Source organism: Rutilus rutilus (genome assembly GCF_951802725.1).
Source record: "Rutilus rutilus genome assembly, chromosome: 7".
Taxonomy (NCBI): Eukaryota; Metazoa; Chordata; class Actinopteri; order Cypriniformes; family Leuciscidae; genus Rutilus; species Rutilus rutilus.
Genome location: NC_140221.1, coordinates 44,407,948 through 44,420,064, shown reverse-complemented (window position 1 = coordinate 44,420,064; position 12,117 = coordinate 44,407,948). Strand labels below are relative to the sequence as shown.

The 12,117-nt window shown below is 36.7% G+C and overlaps 1 protein-coding gene across 3 annotated transcripts in view; it reads right to left on the bottom strand.

Moving 5' to 3' along the window:
- LOC311293881 (uncharacterized protein) overlaps positions 1-12,117 on the bottom strand; it is a 100,910-nt gene that overhangs the window by 60,180 nt on the left and 28,613 nt on the right. Inside the window, exon 3 of one of the 3 annotated variants that reach the window (XM_084414418.1) lies at positions 11,737-12,056. The exons of the other annotated variants lie outside the window; for them this stretch is intronic. Coding sequence (XP_084270544.1) covers positions 12,044-12,056 — 13 coding nt within the window. The 3' untranslated portion in view covers positions 11,737-12,043. Of the gene's footprint in view, positions 1-11,736; positions 12,057-12,117 lie in introns of those variants that run through there. 3 annotated transcript variants of the gene reach the window in all.

Here is a 12,117-nt window from a genome sequence, read left to right as displayed (position 1 = left end):
TCACATAACCAACTCCATACATCTGGTTATTCTGACGTATTACAGGGGTCATGAATTGAGAAATCCATTTTTCCTTGAGCTTTTGACATATAAGAGGTCATCATACTATAAAAACATCCTATAAGTTTCAGAACTTAAAACGTCCTTGTTAGTCCAAAAACAGCTTTTATTGAAACCGAGCTCAGAAAATGACTAGTTTCAGATTTTGTCACATAATGACGTCGTAGCGTGACGAAAGACCGCCTCTGCAGAAGATCAACGCCTATTCTACATCACTGCCTCTTTAGCCCCGCCCACCAATTCACACAAACACAGGATTACTTGAGCAACAAAACGATTGAGACGCCATGGATGAACTTTAATTTTAAAGAAATTCCAGTCAGATCGAGTCAGTAAGACACTGTTCGTTTGCTTGCTTCATTTTACTGCAGATTCGTTTTTAAACAAGACACCCATTGGCGCAGGCTTTTCAGAGAGACTGCAAATAAAAGACGATGCAGTGTCAACTAAATTTATTCCGACAGTAATACTTGGTTATAAAATTTAACTTTTGATTCCGCTTATCAATTCCTGTGTGCACATTTTAATGTGATTTTTTTCAAGCTCAAGAAGACGAAAAAGAGAACTCAATTCTGTACTCGCACACTGTTTTCTGTGAGCACACATCCGAAGCGCGCACATAGAAAGCTGCCTCTCATATAGTGCACGAATACTGAATAGAGTTCTCTTTCGCGTCTTCTTGCGCTTGAACAGACATATTAATGTACAAATATTCCCATAAACAGTCGGTTGAGAAGATAACGCATGTATGTCAGTATATTGGATCTGTGCATTAGGTCGTAAAAACCTGCTGCCGTCTGTGTTTTTAATGTTAATCAAAATCAAGTCAAGTCACCTTTATTTCTGTGGCGCTTTATACAACACAGATTGTTTCAAAGCAGCTTTACAGTGATAAAAGGAAAATTATGCATTTCGGCTGTTGTTAGTTCAGTGTTGATTCAGTTCCGTTGTAAAGATCATCAATTATTGAATTAGTTCATTTCATCTATAAAGCAGTTCAGCAGAGTCCAGCCTTTTTATGAAACCATAGGCTAAAAGTTCCTTGTGTAAATGCTCTTTAGGCTGCTAATTTTTCTGTATGGTTTTTAGCTGCAACAGAATGTTTTGCAAAAAGGCACAGAATAAATATGTTTTTTTTTTACAAAATCGAAACTGGGAATCAATCAGAATCGGAATCGCTAAAATTCAAACGATACCCAACCCTACCAATCAACATCCGAGACCAGATCTATCTGTTTTGTAAAAATACTACTGTGAAGTAACAGTTAACCGTGTGCACTAGACTGTAAGCTGCTCTTGGTGCAGAAACCAACTGGCCACATGTTTACAGTCAGCAGCCCATGTGACCAGCATGCTAATGTAGCATCCTAATCTTATCCTTACTGACTTTGGTCAATCCCTATTTCCATCCCTCACTTGCTTTTTCAGTCTGGTTTGTAAGAGTGAAATGAATGAGGAGCACTCTGAAATAAACAGATGAGGTTGAGTATCAGTTTATCACCTCACATCAACAATCCGTGAATCATCAACCTCTGCTCCTTTATTCAGTCAGCTGAGTAACGGCACGTCAACCTGTTTACTTTCTGACTAATGTCAATGATATTTACAGTGTGAATGACTTTAACGTCAATCTGAATGAGAAAAAGCGAAACTGCAAAATCATTGGTGAAAAGCATGTTGTGTCTTGGATGCTGTGCAAGAAATTGAATCTAGATTCAACTTTTAAAAGGAACATTTCAGGCTAAATTCCATTTAAGCTCTCGACATGCTGCAATTCCACAGAACTTTGACTCGTCCTTCAGTGTGTATAAGCGAACAGAAAGTGTGCATTGAAAGTGCACAATTTCCAATGCATTTTAGTTGTTTAGTCTGTGGCAGTCGACAAGATAAATGCATGGGAAGCGAAAAAACAAAGCATCACCAAAACAAAAACAAAACTGCATCCTCTCATCTCAAGGACACAGAAAAATTCTGCCCCGTTTAGCATCAAATATTTGAGGCCGCGCTAATGAATCGTCTCTTTGGAAGCCAAGAGACTCTCTAGCTAGTGTATCACAGTTAATGCTGTAAAGATTTTTAGTTATTCGCCATTTATCAGGTGTGTTTTATTGAAAGCGGTGTACAGCACACTAATTGCAGGGACCGTCCCCTTGGAACTAAGCGCATTGCTGTAGGGCACAATGGTTATTGACCGCAGACCATAATCTCGGTGTAATCAAGTGACTGTTAATGTGCTTTACTCCATGTTTTGGCGACCAAAAGCAGCGTAATGAAATCCTTTGGCGATGTGCTACAAAACAACTAACTAAACAAAATGGGAATGGATGAAACTTTCTTGGTGGCAGTTGTTGAGGAAGAAACGAGCACTAAACGGACGCCTTTGGGGCATGTGTGATTAATTACGGTGTCTTTACCGCCTCAGCGGGAGCATCAGTGTGTGTTTGTTTGCCCCCTAAACCACACTGACTGTTGGGTAAACATATGTCTCTGGAGTGATTTTGCTTGGACATTTAACCTTGCTTTATACATTTCAGTAAGCCCTGCAAGGTGCCGTTGACTGCTGGAAACAAATGATGGATTGTTTTCTATTTGATGAATTAATTTTTTATACATTCTCACATTGCAATGCTCACAGTCTGTCCACTTTCTGTTATCACATAATGTAAGCTATTTTTTGCACATGAAATAATACAATGATACAAATAACTAAACAAACACCACAGTATAAAAAAAAAAAAAAGTTTGATCATTTGATTTTGACAGCATATTTCAAATAAAAACTGGTCAATAAAAGCATGTTTAAAGTCATGTTCACACAGTCAATGGCATCGAAGGTGACAATCAAATATATGCACACATTACATCACATAAATGTCCCTATATACTACTTCACAGATATTAGATATTGGAAACTAGCCAATCAGAAACATTCTTTGCCTGTCAATCAAAAGATCCAGGGTCATGGCCTATGCTTTTTAGCCAATCAATACAATCAGAAACATTCTTTGCCGTCAATACCCGAAAGACTAATTTACCACTAGTTCCCTTGAGATTTTCCTATGGGGTTTTATAATGGGGTTTTTCAATTTATGAGTAAAATAAGGCCTGTGGTAAACCTGACTTGACGTTTCTTTTTTTCTACAAGTACGTTGCACAAACTCACACCCCACATAGTCTTATCTAGCTACTTATTAGAAACAAAAATCGACATAACAGCTTCAAAATTCACGTTTTTGGTATGGGTGTGTGTGATTTACATTGTAGTACAAAACATAAGTATCGTCGAGTTGTTTACAACAGGCTTTATTTTAATCAGGGGCGTCAATTAGGTATGGCTGTCAGGTCAAGTCAATGCAAAGTTATATAAAGAGTATTGTAGCCAATCACAGGCATTTCTGTTGAAAATAATGACAACAGGGTGTTAAAGTTACCGGTAGTGAGAACCCGCTCAACATTGCTCAAAATGCTGAATGAGTTTGTTTGGCAAAAGGTTACTAAGTTCTACACGCGCACAAATACTCTCATTTTAATCAACAATGCGGAGACACAATGTAAATAAATAATTCATTGTGATGTTTAGTCAGATTTATTGTTTAAAATGTCTAAAAAATTATTTTATAAAAGTTTTTGTTTTTCATAAGTGTTAGGTTTCCTGCAAAACTTATGATCAGATCTATATCTGATTAATCTATCATGTCGAGGGAGTAAGATTGGATGACGTCATCAGAGTCTGCCATACCTTGGCTTTTGGTGAACTGATGCCACTGATTTTAATCATAATAAAAAAAAAATTTAAAATACACTTTAAACCCTTAGGAAAATCTCGAGGGAACCAGGGGTAAATTATTCTTCTGGGTTTTGACATCATCCCTGTGTCGCTCTGTAAATCTTGATTGAGTTTTTGAAGAAAACAGCCATTTTAAATGCAGCTCAAACATTGTAAGTGAATAAATCTTTGGTTTTATGTATTTGTCTTTCTGATTTAGCTATACTTTTGTGGACAGAATATCCGAAAGAATGCCCCCCAGAAGTTTGCTAAATCTGTAAGGACCAGTACAAAAAAAATGAGGGATGACCTACTGTAAAAAGGTAAATGCTTCAAAGAAAAATGAAAACGGCTGCATTAGCGCCTAAAACAATGGCGTTTTATCACATATGCATCACCAGTATCACTATGCAGCATCTGAAGCAATCCTTTTTAGATGTACTGTATCTGTATTCACTGCTCTCAGTTTCTCTTTCATACCCTGTCTGACTTATTTCTGACTTAAAGGAGTCACTATCCAGATAAATAACCTCAGTGTTGTAAAGTGGATATGGGGGTGCAGGGTAATTGACTTCATACTCCTCGGCTCCTCTTATGTAAACCTGCAGTTACACCACATGACAGCCACAAGATAAACACCATTTAGGAAGTGCAAACAGGGCCTGGTGGCAATGAATCAAGCCTGAATCTATTCATCCGAACTACGGATCAATAGAGCAAACCATTTCACCAAACAGATTAAAGGGTTCTGCTGTTATCACAGACGGTAGAGGCTCAGCGAAGAAATGCAGTTTATATAATATCAATTTATAGCCAGACCGTGGCTACTAGATGAATGTCGATATTTGATTTATTTTTTGTATGTATGGATATCTTGCTATTTGATGCATTTCTCAGGAATGCATTTGCTTGGAAATGTCTTAAGAGGGATTCTTTTTTACAATCAGAAAACAGATCATTTCAATTAAAAGACCATTACAACCAATTAGATTTTAAATGTTTAATGCAAGAAAGTAAAAAAAAGAAAAAAAAAGAAAAAAAAACTGGGGAAAAAAAACTAGTTGAAAAATAATCAAGGATGTCTTCCACATTATTTTTCACAAAATAGACTAAATGAAGAGTGATATTTAATCATTGATTGTGCAATTTTACATAACCAATAAATACATTACAAATAATTTACTATGAATATTGTATGTACATTAATATTTTATATATTTCTATATTACATTATGTATATACAGTGTATATGTATATACATATATATATATATATATATATATATATATACACATTGCACACACATGCATATTTTTTGTATGTATATATATATATATATACATATATATATATATATATATATATATATATATATATACACATACATATATACACATACATATATATACATATATATATACATATATATACATATACATGTAGATATATATTGTTTTACTCATGATAAGTAATTATATTGGCAGATATACATAAACACACACACAAACACATATATAACTTCTGAAGGAAATGAACATGACAGCATCTATATCGCAACATCCTCAGTCCTCAAATGTTGGTTTGTCATTTCGTGGAACTGTAAGCTGGTTGAGCAGCCATTGAAATGAATATCCGTGCAAGCACGGCATTTTAAAGGAGGGAGAAAGAGAGAGAGTTTCCTAATATGCAGGTGTTAACTTTGAAATGTTAACTCTGAGCCTGTGTCCTGCTGAGATCTAGACTACAGCGCACTGAGTCATGTTTAGCGGGTGGGAGGGAGAGTGTCAAACGGAGGGCTGTTTATTGCTCTCAAACAAAACACAGTGACAGAACGAGCTATTGGAACTCAAGATTTTCAAGGAGAAAACAAACAAAAATGTAGTGCTAAAAGAATACATAAAAAAAAAAATCACTGGCTACTTCAGGAACAGTCAAGTCTGATCTTAATCAAATGTAATGGGGATCAAAAGTCTTCAATTTTGCATTCAAATTCAAACTTTTCAACTTTTTATTTGCAAAATATTTAAGCAGCATAACAATTTAAATGGAAACACTTTACAATAAGGTCCCATTATAGTTAATGGGACCTTATAGCTGCATTAACTGACAATGTTGCCTTTGGCTTGCTCATTTGGGGATATTTTGGGGATATTTCATTTTATCAATCAATAAATTCCACTAGAAACAAACCTTGTTGTATTATTTTAATTTAATACTGTGAAGCTGCTTTGATACAATCGGTATTGTGAAAAGCGCTATACAAATATACTTGACTTGATTGACTTGACAATGAGCAATACATTTGCTATACTATTAATTCCTCTTTGTTAACATTAATTAATAAAAAATACATCTCTTCATGTTAGCTCATGTCCATTAAATAATATTAACAGAGACAACGTATTAATGTATTAGTAAATGTTATAATTAACATTAGTTAACCACATTAGTTATATTAGCATATATTAATCAAATGGAACCTTATAGTAAAGTGTTATCAATTTCAATTAAAAGAACTGAAAAATCGACATTAATAACGGACATGATCAACCCCTGATGATAGGATATGTTCTCCAGCATGACTGCCTTCAATAAAACATTTGACTGTCTATACAAAATGAGTTAAAGCTGAAGTTTGTCATTGTGGTGCATCATTTCAATCATCTTAACTTTACATAATAATTTTTGTATATTTTTTTCTAATACTTTCTGCTCAGGTATTAATGAAAGAGCATCCCAGATTCTCAATGTGGTCTCAGACACGTTCTTCTTCAATGCATTTCAATGTTTCTGAAAAAAATCAAAACATCGCACGCGTACAGAGCGCTGACCACATTTCCAGATGGGCGAATTGTGTTAACCAAACAAAATTATCCATTAAACCTCACATTTGTGCTCGATTACATCTGACAGCAGCGGCGTCTGATTATCCAATCTGTTCTGTTGGCCGCTCCAGAACTCTGATGGCTGAGTAAGCCAGGAGCTTAGAGGTATCAGGAGCCTAGCTGATCCACGGCCTTGTTTGTGTTCTCTGACGTGGCTCGAGTGAGCCTCACGCCAGGCTCGGATAACAGCCTCCTCACCCACCACCATCTGTGTTGATGTAAAATAACCCTGGATCGACTGATCCCGGATCAGTTCCCTCCTCTTGATTCCGTCAGGACTGAGGTTGAGGAAACTGATCCTGGACGAGGCCTTATGGTCCAAAAAATGCAAAAGCCCCAAAGGTGTGGGAGGTAAAAACAAGAAAGGAACACTCCGTAGCACACAACAACATTTAATGACGGTGGTGAACACTCACTCAATTCAGATTTCTGTCATGACCACTCTCGGAGTGTTTGGCATGGTAATGGATATGACAATGTCGTTTGGTCCTGGCGGAATAGATCTGATACGCTGCTGCTGCAGAACAAGTACAAAGACTTGCTACTGCCAATACACACACTGCTTTTAGTAAGTATACATGTGCTTTAAAGTATACATGAATTACCCGTAGCAAATCTATGATCAACTGCTAAAGCAAATGTTGACCAAGTATTTAAGGTTTTTAATTGGCTACTGATACAGCAGGAACCAATCAGCTTTGCCATATTGAGAATGGTGTGATTGCAGGCAGACGGAGTTAAGAATCCATCAGCTTGAACCATCTAGAGTTTCATAACAGAACTTTGTATTTGAACAATTGGCAAAATCATAAGATATTGTAGGAAATAAAATGAATGGTTTATTGGAAAGATATGACTTCGTGACTAATATAAAGGTAGAATGCATGGAAAACTTGCTAAACCTGACATTAAACTAGAAAGACTATCCATGGAAAAGGATGACTAAGTTATACACAGTAGTGAGTGTGAAAATGTGCAGCAATATCAACAATAATAGTTCAAGCTGTGTTTGGTCACGCATTACAAATGACTAAAAAAAACACAGTTTGTTTTTCATTCTACCTTTTCTAAGACTCCTGATAGACATTCTCAATGTTATTACAAAAACAGGAGTCACAAACAAAGCAAGCGAGCAATACTACACAGCAATTAGGAACTAATTTTGCACATTACATTTGAGCATTCTCAAAGGAACAAGAAAGTGGTAATTCTCAGGCCTTCATCAGCTACAACAAACAACTTTGTGTGCATTATAGGCCGCATGAAGCAAACTGCCTCAAATGATCCACACTTAAAATCATTACTTTCTATGGCTTCTTCCACTACGATAAAATGTTGGATTTACATTCTTTTGAAATTCAGTTAAGGACTCATGTTGAGTCAGGTTTCACGCTTTTAATTTCTGAAAGGGGGTTAGCATTGCTTTTAACCTGGGTTTATGAAGCTTTGCTCCACTATAAATACTCATGCGCTTTGTACAGCCACAGAATCAAATATGAGGTGCACATCAAAAGTAAACAGTATTTTTTTTTGGATGGACAAGCAGAGTATTTCCATAGCTTACATACCGACCGTTAACATGAAAAGATTAAATAAGTCAACATGAAATAAAAAAAGATCATTTTTACATTTGCTCTATCATTTACTCACCCTCATTTCAAATCTTTCTTTCCTCCATGGAGCATAAAAGATGTTCTTCATGTTTTTGTTTTCCATGTAACATGCAGATGAATTTGCCTGTCAAGCTCTAAAGAGGAAAAAAGTAGTCTTCTGAAGTCATATAAAAAGCTTTATGCATTGAAGATGTGATTTACTGAAAATCGTCACCTCCATCATAACTTTTAAATCTTTTAAACATTTCCGCATATCCAACCTTGACAATGCAATCGTTGCATCACTTCTTGTGCCAAACAAAGACAGAAAGTCAGGTTTTGAACAACATGAGAGTAAGTAAATGATGACAGGATTTTTCTTTTTCTGTGAACTAACAATTGAATTGTTGTTTGTACTGAAAGTGCTACAGGATTTCTATTGGTCTCCAAGTGAGTCTGTTTTCACATGATTTGCACATGTTGGTATATTTAAATGTGATGGCATGTTGATATCTGCCTCTGTTTGTATTGCATGGTCGTTCAAGAAAAAAAAAAACAGAGATTCCCTCCGCTGTCCACAGAGCTGTGTTATCTCCTGAGCACTGTCCCACTTCTGCATGCTGTAAATACCCTCGCAAATACAAGAAAATGCCCTAATGTAGGCCATAGTGTCTTCTGGAAGCCTTCTCTTAAGCCAGTCATGTCTGAACCGGGGCAGAGTCGGCTGAGGGACTTTAGCTCTACTGTTCTAGTTGCGAGTTCTGATATTCACCGTCATACATCTACTGACCTGAAGTCGATAAGACATATAAGTTCATTTTCTTTCCAAGCTTTATGTTACCCAGAGGAGTTACTTCACTAGCGTACCAAAACTAATTGAAAAGAAGAAAACCTGTTGCTGTTCTGTAATATACTTGGATGTGATAATCCATATACAGCCTAACTGCTCAAAGTTTCACATTTTGAGCCAACCACGAGAATGCATGCTTAAAAGTCGACAAAAGGGAGGTAAAAAAAAACGTGTTTCTGTGGAGTCGCTTCAACCCGCAAAAAAAAAAAAAAAAAAAAACCAGCAGCAGAGTAAAAGTAGCCCAATTCTGTGGGCTCTAAACTGGTTCAAGGATTGAAACCAAAAAACAGATCATTTTTTAACAGGAACATAAATAAAACCGAAAAATCATGATTCATTGTTCTGAACAGAAACTCTCATTTGAAAATTACCATTACCAGTTAATAACGTTATTTTATCGTTTTGTTTAATATTTTAATTTGACAGTCTACCAATCCTGAATTTAGATAGTACAAACTATGCAAATGGCGCATTGTGAGTGAAATGCCAGCGCTCAGTTGTCAAGTCATGTTAGGCAATGCGCTTGCATAAGCTTTTGGATCTCAAAGAGTTTTTCAGAGAATATGTCACCAACCGTTAAAATGACATTTAAGTGAAAATGAATGGCAGGTAATAAGCCTGGGTTGAGCCTGGTTAGTACCTGGATGGGAGACCTCCTGGGAAACTAGGTTGCTGCTGGAAGAGGTGTTAGTGAGGCCAGCAGGGGGCGCTCACTCTGTGGTCTGTGTGGGTCCTAACACCCCAGTATAGTGACGGGGACACTATACTGTCAAAGAGCACCGTCCTTCGGATGAGACGTTAAACCGAGGTACTGACTCTCTGTGGTCATTAAAAATCCCAGGATGTCCTTCAAAAGAGCAGACCTGCCAACCTGTACACATTTTGCGTAGCGGATACGCATTTTGACCTCAAAGTACGCTGGTATGATTTTTGGTACGAAACCTGGTGACGCCTCTGTGCACGTGCAGTCCTCAAATCAAGCAACAGCAAAATAAGCGTTATTTTCGGTCAAGTTCGGTCAATCATAGCGCTGGGTTCATTTCCCAAATAGTAAGCGGGGATGATTGACAGATGCGTAAGGCCTATCATTAAAAAGAGACTGAAAATCAACAGCAATAAAGAATCCCGCTCGATCCCTCTTATGTACTCATAACATTTCTTCAAGGTTGGCAGGTCTGAAAGAGTAGAGTTTTAACCCCGGCATCCTGGCCAAATTTGACCATTGGCCTCTGTCCATCATGGCCTTCTAATCATCCCCATTTACTGATTGGCTTCATCACTGTCTCCTCTCCACCAATAAGCTGGTGTGTGGTGGGTGTTATGGCGCAATATGGCTGCCGTCGCATCATCCAGGTGGATGCTGCACATTGGTGGTGGTTGAGGAGATTTCCTCGTTCTATGAGCGCTTTGAGTACCCAGAAAAGCGCTATATACATGTAAGCACAGGTGGAGCTACTGTGTGAGGTTTTGCCGACAGTTTGAGGATCCACTTCAGTTACGAGCTTTATTCAAGCTCTTGTATAAAGTATAGGCAAAATATATATATATACATATATAGAAAAAGAAAAGACTTTATTAACCAGGATTTTTTTCTAATCAAACCGTTTTACAGAAGGAACACATGAACAGAAACTTTACCTACTGATTTTGCTCGGAGTGAACGGATTGAACGGAATCTTCAGCTGATAAAGTTTCAATCCAGTCTTATATAAAACAGCAGCTTATATAAGATATAAATAAACAACAAAGATCAAGCCAGTAAGTGCCAAAAAGAACACAGAGCCACTATCTGAGATCTGAGTGCACGGTTGGTCCATCATTAGTATGCCACAGACATGAATTTTTAAAGGATTTCAGCCCATTGCTTTTTATCTTTGAAATTGAATTTTTGCTGCAAGAATGAAATTGGTGGCGCTTTCCTTTCAGAAATGATCAGTGAGTAACCCTACCTCATAACAGACACGTGATATCAAAAAGTCTTAATATGCTTTTATGATGCCATCATACCATAATTATGTTCATTTGTTATTCAATTCATAAAAATAAACTTTCAGTTGTGTTTAAGCAGTGTCTGACAGGGCACAGCAGAGCTGAACGTTTTTTCATAGTTCATAGCCTGTGAACAGCTGATGGCTGATAATGAGGCTAAGGATTTTGTTTTGATTAATTTTGCAATAACGTGACAGATTTACACATGCATACTAAGCGTATTGCCAATTATGCTGTTAAAGTGATGTTACAGATAATAATAAATGTTAGCAAATGTAACTTTATGGCTTGTTCAGTTTAGTTCATTCAAATGAACTATTCCAAAATAGTTCTTAAGCATGTATTGATGTCACTGTGTGCAATACATTTAAAATTGTAAAATGAAAATTTACTTGATCCTTTTTTGTTGGGACTGCATTTACTCATTTGTTAGCCAGGACTACAAGTACAGAACTCCATATGCACACACACACACATAAAAAAGTTGTTCCTTTTTATTTCTTGAAAAGGCTTAATTTAATATAGTTGACAGACAATTGTTTTCTTAATTTAATTAAGTTTATGGAACATTTTTATTTTATGTGAGTAGAGCAATAAAACTGAGATGATGTCTCTCAAAGTAGCGTCTGGCAAAACACTCTGAAAGATCAAAAAGAACGAAAGTAAAAGTTGTTGGCACATTCTTTATAGTCTAAATAAACCTGGAAAGTCGTTCAGCAAGACGACAAGCTAAAAGGCAAACGGTCATATCCCTCAGTGATGAAATTGATGAGTGGACAGATGGGAGGGCAGATTAAAAAGCATCAAAAGTTATTACTGCTGGAACTTATAAATGACAGTCAACACAGGATTATGGACAAAAGCAGAGGGTTGGAAAATGTTCCTGTTGTTTATGTCTCACTCATTTCTTCTTTCTACCAGCCACAAAAAAATAAGATAATTTACCCATTTGACATTACCAACAAAATATGCTTT